Raw genomic sequence first — 13,152 nt, forward strand, 5'->3', positions numbered from 1 at the left:
GGGAACGTGCCTTGATGTTTACAGGAGAGTTAGGGACTAAGCTTTTCCAGTATTGTCTCTAATACAAAGAGCTGCTCCTTGGATGCAGACATGCTTTCAGGCACACCCTGATTTTTTTGTTTTAAAAGCTATCTAGACAACCTAAAGATGTTAATGTTCTAACATCTCATCCAGACAACTGCTTCTAAGAGAAGACAAAGAATGATAGCCTTAAGTAAGCCCTAGGACAAGCTAGTAGAGACATTTCTGAAGTACCACTGATTCCTGTATCTACCTTCTCAAATCCATTTGTCTGAGATAGTACAATAGATTGATATAAAAAGAAATACACATTCATTGTAACCAGGATGGCTCCAGCAGCTCACTTTGACTCATTAGAAGGGTTTGGAATTTTACCATTGAAGTCTTGTCTACAACAGAAAGGGTTTACAAGTATAGCTACACTGGCTAAACCACCTAGTGGAGATGCAGTTTGTACTAGCAAAAGAGTTCAATCATTGGGTCTCCATTGATACAGTATGCCTCTAGAGACCCTTCCACATCTTGTGCCAAATTCTGATGTTTTTCCCATCCATTTTTATCTAAGAGTATTCAGTTTATCACATCTCTCTCTAAAATTACATTAGTCTTACTCTAAGTCATCTAGCTTAAGGACGTGCAGCTAGAAAGAATAGTTACCTTGTAAAGTTCCTTCTCATCCTTTTCAGTCTTTAACTGACATTCAAGTTGTTCTTTCTCAAAGACGACTTTCTTCAATTTGTCTTTCAGACTAGGGAATGGATTGATTGATATTAATGTAGTAATTCATTCAAATATTACGTTTCTTCTCAATTTATATGAGCGCATAAACAAACACTAAAATAAAACAAGTCTGGCAAGAAGATGGCCAAATACCTGTCTAACTCAGTTTCTTTTGCAATAGCTTTCTGAGTAACAGTCATGATATCTTCTTCAAGTTGGAGAACTTTCGAAGTAGTCTCATCGTACCTTTTCTTTAGTTCTTCATTTTCAATTTTAAGAGTTTCTGATGCTTGAAGATTACCCTTTTAAAATATATATACATAGATAGATATAATTTATAAGGAATACATTTAGAAACTCATTTTCAAATAGTTTAGAGCAGAGGTGGGCAAACTATGGCCCGCGGGCCGGGACCCTCCTGCCCAGCCCCTGAGCTCTTGGCCCTGGAGGCGAGCCCCGACCCCTCCCCTGCTGTTCCCCCTCCCTCGCAGCCTCAGCTCACTGCGCTGCCAGTGCAATGCTCTGGGCGGCAGGGCTGTGAGTTCTTGCAGGGCAGTGCAGCTGCAGAGCCGCAGCCTGACCCGGTGCTCTGTGCTGCGCGGTGGCATGGCTGGCTCCAGCCGGGCAGCACAGTGAGCTGTGCTGTCTGATGCTCTGGGTGGCACGGCTGTAGCGCCGCCAGCCACCAATGCTCCAGGCAGCACGGTAAGGGGGCAGGGAGCAAGGGGGTTGGACAGAGGGCAGGGGAGTTCGGGGTGGTGGTCAGGGGGTGGGGTGTGGATAGGAGTCAGGGTGGTCAGAGGGTGGGGAATGGGGGGTTGAATGGGGGCAGTGGTCCGGGGAGGGGGTGGAGGGGCAGGCAGTCAGGAATGAGAGGAAGGGGTTGGATGGGGCAGCGGGGGGGGGGGGGGGGCAGTCAGGGGTGGAGGTTCCGGGGGTGGTCAGGGAGAAGGGGTGGTTGGATAGGGGGCGGGAGCCGGGCCACACCTGGCTCTTTGGGGAGGCACAGCCTCCCCTAACCAGCCCTCCATACAATTTCGGAAACCCAATGTGGCCCTCGGGCCAAAAAGTTTGCCCACTCCTGGTTTAGAGGGCCAATTTCTATACTTTAAAAAGTTGATTCTGCTCTAAACATCTTCCTTATTACATTCATTAATGCATTTTTAAAATATAATTTTCCACTTTAAAACAAAACACACTGTATTTATTATAAATTCTGAACTAACTCAATTGTGCATACATACAACCTATTTTCATACTGTAGCACACTTGTTCAACTAAGGAAATGTGGGATGTAAATCAATTGTTTTTTGGTCATGTTACATCTTTCCAGCTCTTGGTATTTTAAAAAAATCAATACTTATGACTCTAAAATGGGAACATACTTGCAAAAAGAAAATTCAGTTTTAAAGATTTAATGCAAATTGGGGTCTTGAGGATAATACAGGTCATCATATAAGTGTGACTAATCAACTCACCAGAAGGGAGAGAAATTGTATCAGGTGCTCTAACTGAATATACTTTTAACTACAACTTTTAACAAGATGAAACAGAAGGGACTTAAAGACTTAATACCACACTGTAGAAGAAACTGTACTAACACAGAGATGGGCTGCATGGCCCCAAAAGGTCTTTTCCAGTTCTAATTTCTTAGGTCTCTAATGTTGTATCTGTTCATATAACAGTATATATTTATAAGCATGTTGCCAACTACATACAGAAAATAGGTGTATTTACTTAACACCTATATATAAATCCACACAAGTGATTAAGGATTAAGCAGAGATCGAAAAGGGAAAAAACAAACAAACAAACTAAAGCCCCGCACAGATACAAAAATGTGTATCCGCATCCAATCCGCAAAAATTGTCTGTGGATATCCGCAGATTTGCAGGGCTGTACTTACCATGGCCGGGCTGAGGCTCCGAGCCCCGCCCCGCAACAGAGCCCGGTTGCGGAAAAGCCCTGCTGGCAGCTGTGGGGAGCTCACGTGGAGTTGCAGACCCTCCGACATCCTCAGCCAGGCAGGGACACAGCAGGAGACTGCTCTCAGGCGCCCTCCCCGCCCCCCCCAAACACACACACACACACACACTGCGGGTAGAGCCACAGCAGCATGGAGGGTGACCTGTGGAGCTGCCTTGGCCCCCGGCCCAGGGCAGGTGGAGGGTCCGCCGTGGCTCCCCACAGCGGCCTGCACAGCTCTTACCGTCGCTGGGTTGTGACTCCAAGCCCCACTGCCACCCATCCCAGCCGGAGCCAGGTTGGGGAGAGCCACGCTGGCAGTTGTGGGTAGCCTGGGTCCCTCCACCTGCCCTGGGCAGGACCTGGGGGGCAGGGACACAGGCCAGGGGCTGCTTGTCCCCACTCCCCCGCTCAGGGCAGGTAGAGGAACCCAGGCTCCCCACAGCTGCCAGCATGGCTCTCCCCGACCCAGCTCCGGCGGAGGGGCTCGGAGCCACAGCCTGGCCACTGTGCTCTTTATTACTGGTAATGACTGTAAAGAGGTAGATTCTAGCTGCCAATGCTGTTTATGATGCCTATGGCTAAAGAGAATCCAGCTCATTCTCCCATAACTATCAGTTGTAAAATGTTATCAGTAGTAAAACTATGTTTTTGTCAGTCAAGCAAGCAGATACAACTCTGGAAAACATCTAAAATAATTCCTTATCATACTTAAAACATACTTTAAAAATACATTTGTACCTGCAGATCCAAAAAAACCAGGGTTTATCATAAAAACTAAAACATAACCTCACTTGTATCAGCCACTACAATTATTATTTCAATTTCTAAGAAAATACAGAAGTGAGAAACAAGTGAATACATCTAAATTAACTATGAAGGCAATGTACATTTGCTTTCAACAAAACCTTAAAACGCTTATATTGTGCATAAATCTCAGATACTTAAAAAACAGATTTAAGGCTTAATCCTGCAAACACTCGTGAAGTAACACTGTTCACATAATTAGCTTCACTAGCTTCAATGGGATTACTCAAATGTGTAATGTTTGCAGGAAGGAGTCTATGGACACTACAAAAATGTACAAACAAAAAAGCCCCATACTGATTTTGTAGCACATATTATAGTTTACTTTAGGACACATGAGTTCTGTCATTTCACAGAAAACTGCCATTTGCTCATGGCTATTCTCATAAATACATAATTTTAAATAAAATGCAAGAACTTCATTTATCTGTACGACTTAAGAATATCTGCAAATTAGTCCTTCCACCAAATTAGATGGGCAATTTGTCTAAATTAATCAGTTTAAAAAATAAGTAAGGCAAGATCAATTAAAACATTTACAGGTAGTCAAACAGTTTTCTCCTCATAAGAACAGTGACAGCACCTAAAGGAGAAATTCCTGGTGCCAAAACAAGTAACTCTGGGGGTTATTTGTTTAATTTTTAAAACCTTTTTTTTTAAATTTATTTTAAACAAACAAGATTTCCACCCACAAAAGGTTCAAATGTTAAAAATGTGCATGTTATCAAAAATCATATAGTTTGGGTAAAAAAATGGCACAGAAAATATTTTAAAAATGCTCAGTTTTTGTACTTTACACAGATCCCACTTTACTTGTTGGATCTAATCTGGGCACTTGCAATGCTGACTGAACACACTACATTAGTAACAAGGTGCTCCCTGTCATTTTCTAACCATAGGAGCACTTCTAGTAAACCAGGTAGGGAAGCCAACTCAAATGAATATTTGATATTTGAATACGACTTTTAAATGAACAACATTATCATGCAGATAATTGCTGTAGAACCTGGATTTATGCTGAAACGCGTTAGAGGAATAAATCAGATTAATATAAAAATGTTTTCAAACAGCAAAATAAATTTAAGAGCTGCTGAAAGAACAAATTTATTAAATCAATAAATCTGCCCCTGTTCCAGTTTATACCAGTGTTATATATACTGAAATGTTTTCCAAAAGTTTACAGGATCAAAGAAAAAGCAGGTTAAAAGAATAGATTTACTGACAAAGTTATACATTTAGAAAGCTACTGTACGAGTTGTCACCACTGCAACGTTAGAACATTGTTCACTAGTCCTATCTGGCCACCAGAGGGAGACAAATAACTGCTTAAGATTCAGAACTGCAGTATCCTTGCTGTGTACAGTCAACTCAAAATTACAAAATCTCTGTTTATGAAACTTTTAGTGGTGGCACAAACTGTCAAAAGGGGAATTCAAATTAAGGCTGACACTTTAACTACAACATGCTCCTTGTGCCCAGGCAGGGCAATATTATGTCTAAGAATATCATGCAACCAGATGTAATGGGATAGAGCTTAGCACAACAAAATGGAAAGTTAAATGACGAAAGTTAATGACAGAAAGGCAGATATAATATATCAATAAATACCCAAGGCCAAAATGACACATGATCTTATCGAAGGAACTGAAGATCTCATACATGGTTACCAGAAGGGCTATCAGGGTTCTTTAGAGCACTGAGGCTTTTCTACCAGTTTCTTTCTGGTATGATTAAGAATAGTTTGTTTGCACAGCTTTGGAACAGGAACATTCTAGGATTTATGCCCATCCAACTACCAAGCTGTGAGATGAAGAGCATCCAGGGTGGGATGCCTGACCCTGCCATTCTCTTGCGTCAAGAGACCCAGAAGGTCTGAATGCTGATAGGTGAACAGAATGACCTGTGTAGTAGACTTGGAAACCAGAAATATCTGGGCCATTTGGGGAAGATGAGGATGACCTGTGCCCTATCTAGTAAAATCTTCCTCAGAAACCAAGACAGCAGTGGAATGGGAAGGAAGGCATAGCTCAAGTGATCTATCCACTGCACTAGCAGTGTGTCACCTAGGTCATTAAGCTCCCCAGAGCAGTACAATAGCAGAGCATCAGTCCTTGAGCTCTCCTGGACCAGTGCATATTGCACTTCCTGTTTGCCTGGGAGGCAAACTGGCTGCAATGGAGGTTCTGCATGAAGTGAAGATGCTGTTTACCTTTGAATCATGAAACTCCCTATCAGATTGGTGGTGAAATGCCTGCTGAGACTGTCCAGCATTGAATTCTGGACGCCCAGGAGAGACACTGCCGATAGGATGATGTGATTCCGGATACACCATTTCCATAAGTTGACTGCCTCTATACACAGGCAGGATGGATCTCACCCATCCCTGCTTATTTATACAGAATACTGTTATGCTATCCGACAATATCAGAACTTGCGGAGATTGTATGAGTGGTAGGAATGCTTTGCAAGGATCTCTACTGCTCTCAGGTCCAGATTCAGGTGCATTCTGGTTTTCTGAAGCATAAGGCAACTGTAACACCAACTTGTTGTGTGTAGGGGATAGAAAGGAAACACCAAACAACTCACGTCCAGGGTCCATCTACCATGTCACCTCATGGTGTTCATGCTGCACTTGCTCAGTGCTATACCATTTGGTGGCACGCTTTTAGACAACGGAGGCGGGGTCTGGTGAAAGCTGTCACATAAGAACATGACACCATATGCCCCAAGAGAGTGAGGCACATCTGAACTGATGTTCTAGGGATCTGTGTAACTAGGTCTATCAGAGCACCCATGGTGCAAAGATCTTTCCTGGGGATGGGAGTTGGTCTTTGCCCTGATCGAATCCAAGGTCACTCCGAAAATTTTACGGTCCGCATCAGGCAGGGATTTCCCCACACCCTGCTGAACTCTTCAGTCACCACCACCCCTCACCACTCCAGGGTCAAATCAAACAAGATGAAGAACATACCAAGAGCCAAGAATATACCAACATGTCATCTGAAGAGTCAAGTGGTGTATCAACATCCGAACAGCCCAAAGCACAAATACAGCTACCTACTGAAGAAACAGTGTCTCCACAACCTAAATTCAGTTCCAGATGTTTGTCGGCTAAACTTTTCCCATTTATTGAAGTTATAAAAGAAGACTACTGGTGTACTCTTGCAAATAACCTTACAAAAGAGGAAAGCTTCGTACTGCTATAATTGGTAAATCTGGAGGAGCTTGATTTGCCAGACCAATCAGCAACACCAATGCTGACAAACTCTATGAAAAGGCTACAAAACACCAAGCCTCTGGACTGCATCAACATTCAGAAAGCCATATAAACCAGGCACTGTCAAAGCCAGTTTTAGAAGTACTTAATGAGGCTTTAAGAATGCTGAAGACTCAACACAGTTTATTTAAGCAAGAGATACCACACACTACAAGCTGGAGGCCAATGTTAAGTGCACTGTCATTTGTTAACTTGAAGTCGGATACTGGCTCCGAACAAGACCGGCAAATGCTCACTATATTTCTGCAAGAAACATAATTCACTGGTTAGAATCAAGCGGTGCAACAGTGAAAGACTCAGCAGTTGAAAAATTGAAGAACTCTCTCATCACCTTAAAAAATTTGTATACACGGCTGATGAATGCACCCATGCAAACGGGCAACAAGTCATTGCATACATTATCTTGATGTCAGTGGTAGGCCAGTAATGCATTTCTATATGTTCAGGTTATAAAAGGCACATCGGCTGCATCTGTGACAATCCACATCTTAGAAGAGTTAAATGCTTGTAAATTGGACACCGAACAGACGGCTGCTTGTGCATTTGATGGAGCTGCAAACTTCTCTGGAAGACATGGTGGAGTACAAGCTTTGTTCTGAGAAAAGTGTAACCCTAACCTTTTCTATACACACTGCAGAGGCCATCTTAACTTCAGTACCCAAAAAGATAATGGAGCAAATAATTAAGGAATCAATTTGCAAACAACTAGAAGGTGATAAGTAACAGTCAGGATGGATTTGTCAAGAACATAGCGTGTCAAAACAATCTAAGAATTCTTTGACAGCGTAACAAGCCTCGTGGATGGGGGGAAGCAGTGGATGTGGTATATCTTGACTTTAGTAAGGCTTTTGATACTGTCTCACATGAGCTTTTCATAAACAAACCAGAGAAATATAACCTAGATGGAACTACTATATGGTGGGTGCATACCAGGTTAGGAGACCATTCCCAGAGGTTAGTTATCAGTGGTTCACAGTCAAGCTCGAAGGGCGTATCAAGTGGGGTCTCGCAAGGATTGGTCCTGGGTCCAGTTCAGTTCAATATCTTCACCAGTGATTTAGATAATGGCACAGAGTACACTTATAAAGTTTGCAGATGATACCAAGCTGGGAGGGGTTACAAGTACTTTGGAGGATAGGATTAAAATTCAAAATGATCTGGACAAACTGGAGAAACAGTCTGAAGTAAACAGGATAAAATTCAATAAGGACAAATGCAAAGTACTCCATGTAGGAAGGACCAGTCAGTTGCACACATACAAAATGGGAAATGACTGCCTAGGAAAGAGTACTGCGGAAAGGGCTCTAGGGGCAATAGGGGAGCACAAGCTAAATATGAGTCAACAGTGTAACACTCGCAAAAAAAAAAAAGGGGGGGGGGGGGAGCGGAGGGAAGAAATATTCTGGGATGTATTAGCAGGAGTGTTGTAAGCAAGACATGAGAAGTAATTCTTCTTCTCTACTTTGGGCTGATATGGCCTCAACTGGAGTACTGTGTCCAGTTCTGAGCTCCACATTTCAGGAAAGATGTGAACAAATTGGAGAAAGTCCAGAGGAGAGCAACAACAATTATTAAAAGTATAGAAAACTTGACCTATGAGGAAAGATTGAAAGAACTGGGTTCGTTTAGTCCGGAGAAGACAGAGAGGACCTGATAACAGTTTTCAAGTACATAAAAGGTTGTTACAGGGAGGAAGGAGAAAAGCTGTTCTCATTAACCTCTGACAATAAGACAAGAAGCAACGGGCTTAAATTACAGCAAGGGAAGTTTAGGATGGAAATTAGGAAAAATGTCCTAATTATCAGGATAGTTAAGCACTGTAATAAATTGCCTAAAGAGGTTGTAGAATCTCCATCATTGGAGGTTTTTAAGAGCAGGTTAGACAACCACCTCTCAGGGATAGTCTAGATCGGGGTGGGCAAACTACGGCCCAGGGGCCACATCCAGCCCCTCAGACATTTTAATCTGGCCTTTGAGCTCCTGCCAGGGAGTGGGGTCCGGGGCTTGCCCCTCTCCGCATGTGCTGTGGCTCCCGGAAGCAGCAGCATGTCCCCCTTCCAGCTCCTACAGGTAGGCGTACCCAGGGGGCTCCGTATGCTACCCCTGCCCCAAGCATCAGTTCTGCAGCTCCCATTGGGCAGGAACTTCAGCCAATGGGAGCTGCAGGGGCGGCACCTGCGGACAGGGCAGCGCACAGAGCCACCTGGCCTCACCTCCGCATAGGAGCCGGAGAGGAGATATGCCGCTGCTTCCAGGAGTTGCTTGAGGTATGCGCCACGCAGAGCCTGCACCCCTGACCACCTCCTGTGCCTCAACCCCCGCCCTGATTCCCCTCCTGCCCTCTGAGCCCCTCAGTCCCAGCCCAGAGCACCCTCCTGCACCCCTAACCCCTCATCTCCAGCCCCACCCCAGAGCCCACATCCCCAACTGGAGCCCTTCCCGCACCCCAACCCTCTTCCCCAGTCTGGACCCCCCCCCCCCCCCACACCCTGAACTCATTTCTGCCCACACCCCAACCCCCAATTTTGTGACCTTTCATGGCCCTCCATGCAATTTCCATACCGAGATGTGGCCCTCGGGCCAAAACGTTTGCCCACCCCGGTCTAGATAATACTTAGTCCTGCCATGAGTGCAGGGGACTAGAAGACATGCTCTCATGCTCCCTGCCAGTCCTACAATTCTATGATCTACTCAATTAGTACTATTACAAGCTGCAGAATCTTTAAAAAACGTTTTAAACGCCATAACTTTAATGTTGAAGAAAAAAAAAAAAAAAGAAGAAGAAGTATAATGAAGACAACAGTCCAAAAAGACTGAACGTCTTAGAAAAAACAGAAGATGCTCTGGAGCTGAAGTTCAAATTAGTCCATCCTGGGAAAAACCCGCTGGCTTTCTCATGTGCGATCCTTGGCTACTGTCTTAAAATTACTACAACCATCATTACTGGCTTTGGAAAAGATCCATCCCTTCTTGTAGTGAGGTTGGTGGACTACTTTTGCTACTACATTCAAAGACAACAATCACCATTCTCTCTCTTGTAAATCTACTGTTGAAACCACTTGGACCATTAAACAATGCCATCCAGGCATTTGCTACAACAGTAGCAGATCTTTGTCCAGCAACAGAAGCCATACATGGATCAATCAGCGAGAAAGAGAGAGATCCATTAAAAAAGTACTGGAAGAAGCTAAGACTTCAGTCCAGAAGCTGACTAATGAAGGCACTTATATTGAATCTGTAAGTGCAAGGTGACTTGTAAGAGCACTGGTGATAGAAGGGCTTTGGTTTATAGGGCTGTTTATAGCATTCTCTCTTTGAGGCTGGTGTATACATACCTAGAAGCCCTTCAATAAGTGTGAAGACTGGTCTGTCTTCTCAATGAAAAGATAAGCCTAAAGGACAAGTCCTTAATGGTATTTTGGACCTTCCTGGAAAACCCTGAAGAGTACAGCCATGATTCCCGTTGCTTTAATATGGCAGTTATCATGGATCTTGATGCCGTATCGGCCTCATCATGCGCACCTTGTAATGAGGTTCTGGCCCCTAGTTTGCACTTGTCAATAAGGGCTTGAAATTGAGCCCTGTCCTCCTAAGGAAACAACGTCCAAGAACTTAGATTAATTCAGGAAATTATATTTGGCGAGAAGGGCCTGACAGCTGGAGATTACATCTACTGCCCTTCAATTTAGAAATACCTTTTTCCTCATAAAGTCTAAATGCCTAGCATCCTTACCTGCAGGGTGTTCTTTGGATAATGTCGCCTGGATCTTTTCATAGCCATCTGGACCACCAAGGAGTTCGGGACAGGTTGGGTGAACAAACACTTCGCTCCCTTAGCCAGGACAAAGTACTGCTTTGCCACCCTCTTCAGGGTAGGGGCACAGGTAAGTGGTGTGTGCCATATAGCCCTTTCCAGTTACAGTATGGCACCATTTACCAGGAGTGAAACCCAACTATCCTATAGGCTGTGGGACAGCCAGGAGCTTATGTTGAGACCTGGACCTCCTCTAAGGAAATCTGAAGCTATTCCATCACTCTCCATAACAGCTCTTGAAATTGTTTATGGATTATCTGGGGGAGATGGTGAGGCTGGATCAAGTGCCACATCAGCTGATGTGGACAACACCCCTCCCCTTGGTACTGGCAAATCCTGCTTTTCCTCCTCCTCCTCCATGGGCTCAGGGGGAGGTCCTCCACTGGAGGAGGAGGAGGAGGATCCCCTACTGGATCACACAGATTCCAGGTTCTATGCGTAAGGGTCATGCATGCCCCAAGGTCAAGCTGAGGCTTCAGAAGTAGACTGTGGTGGTCCCCAAGATACTAGGTAAAACTGGTCCTGAGAAGGAGGTTCCTATTTGCGTGGCTCAGACTGGTTCCAAGAGACTCTCAAACCCATCTTGGTTGATCTCTCTAGGTGGTGGCGAAGCTGGTTCCACCAGTACATTCATCAGACAATGAAAAGGTTGGAACCAGCTCCACTGGTGGTGCCTTCTGTCCCACTGAAGGGAAACCACAGCTAGTGGATGGAACAGGAGACAGACATTGTATCTCCTCGGTCCCGACAACAAGGGAGATTGTGAGTCCAGGAGGATGAAGATCTCCTCCAGAGTGATACAAGTTACCAGCCCTTTGAGAGGTTGTATTATGTCACTTCGTACTGTCAGAGCAGAAGTAGACATGGTTACTTACAGGGCCACGACAGTACCATTGATGAAGGAGTCTCTAACCAGATGGCAATGGCAGTTCCTGATCCTTCAGGTCCCAGTGTTTCATTTTAGTTGGTACTATAGTCAGTGCTGAAGTTTATGCTGAGGCTGGTAGTTAATAAGCCTTGCCCCATGCAGATTCTGATCATGCCCATGATTCGTAGGGGTGCTTAAGTCTTTGTGGTTTGGGTCTGAAGGCTCACCTGGAGGAAGGTTCTGAAGGCTCACCGGGAAGGATCTCTCCTCTTAGAAGATCTAGGAAGAGATCTGCTTTTATGTTTGTGAGAGTGCTCCTCACTCTCCTGAGGGTGCCCAGATAAAGGATCTTTCCCTCTGTTCCCTTCCACTCTGGAGTCAGACACAGTAGTAGAAAGAGGCGTGCTCCCTGATAACTGTGGCTGATGTACAGAGGGTCTCCCTGGGGCCTCATTGTGCACTCCATAAGGTGCTTTTGAAGCTGGAGTTCATGTGCCTGCTGCATTTGGCTGAGAAAAGAGGAGTAGACACTGCACTTATTGGAGTTACGAGCTTTTCCAAGGCAGTAGAGGCAGCACTGGTGGTTGTCACTGATCACAAAGGAGCAGTGACAGGCGACGCGGTTTCTGGATCCCGTATCTTCGGCATAATCTAAGTCCTGAGCCCAGGAGAGTTCCCCCGGGTGGGGAGTCTCGAACTAATTGGGGAACTAACAAAACACTAACAACAAAAACTAAGAAGACTATATAACTTTGAATATTTACAGGAAGAAGAGAAAGGATAAGCTCTGGACACTGGAGGATTTCAACTCAGGCCATACAGCATTAAGAAGAAACTGGAAAAGTGGGTGGTCCACACCATCCCTTATACTGTTGGGGTGGAACACAAGGCACACAGACTCTGACCAACAGACACCACTTGCAAGAATTCTCCAGTCTCAGGTGCATGGAGCACATGCATACCACATCATAGGGACCAGCACTCAAGGAAGAAATATCAATGATCACTCAATTCAATTTTCAAAGTTAAAATACTAATAAATCAATAAAATTCTTATTCATCTGGGTATATTCTCCAGTTATGCAAGCAACTGTAGTTCAGATAGGTGTTCAGGTATTACTGTTAAATGTGCTAAAGAAATGAAAAAATAAATAGACTAAGCTCTTAGGTGCAGGAAGGGGCCATCTTTTTGTCCTGTATTTGTACAACACTTAGCACAATGAGATACTGGTCCATGATTGGGGGGTCCTAAGCACTACTGCAGTACAAATAATAATAAATCAAATGATAGTTTCTAGCACACATTAACAGAAGCATATACATCAGTGAGCATATAAAAACAAAACACATATGCACACTGACAGTCTATACTATTATGTTCACCACTTTTACAAGACTATGATAAATTTTGTACAAAGTATGCCTTGTGAGGTATCATTTGAAACATGATCTGCTGAACATTAGTGTCCTAGTACAATGCGTGCATCAAGACTGTATGTGAAATTATATGATTCTACTCAAGGCTTTCAAATGATTAAAAAAATCACAATTAATCATGAAAGTAAAAAAAATTATTGCAATTAATCGCAGTTTTAATTGTGCTGTTAATAATAGAATACCATTTATTTAAATATTTTTGGTGTTTTTCTACATTTTCAAATATATTGCTTTCAGTTGCAA

General features: G+C 44.0%; 1 protein-coding gene across 2 annotated transcripts in view; it reads right to left on the reverse strand.

Annotated features, from left to right (window-relative positions):
* The window catches only part of TAX1BP1 (Tax1 binding protein 1), a 98,017-nt gene that overhangs the window by 39,924 nt on the left and 44,941 nt on the right, over window positions 1-13,152 (reverse strand). For both annotated transcript variants that reach the window (XM_037890503.2, XM_037890504.2), the window contains exons 6-7: window positions 895-1,043; window positions 679-769 (exon numbers count right to left, since the gene is read on the reverse strand). In XM_037890503.2, the coding sequence (XP_037746431.1) occupies window positions 679-769; window positions 895-1,043 (240 nt within the window). The remainder of the gene's footprint in view (window positions 1-678; window positions 770-894; window positions 1,044-13,152) is intronic.

The sequence above is a fragment of the Chelonia mydas genome, chromosome 2 (assembly GCF_015237465.2).
Source record: "Chelonia mydas isolate rCheMyd1 chromosome 2, rCheMyd1.pri.v2, whole genome shotgun sequence".
Taxonomy (NCBI): Eukaryota; Metazoa; Chordata; order Testudines; family Cheloniidae; genus Chelonia; species Chelonia mydas.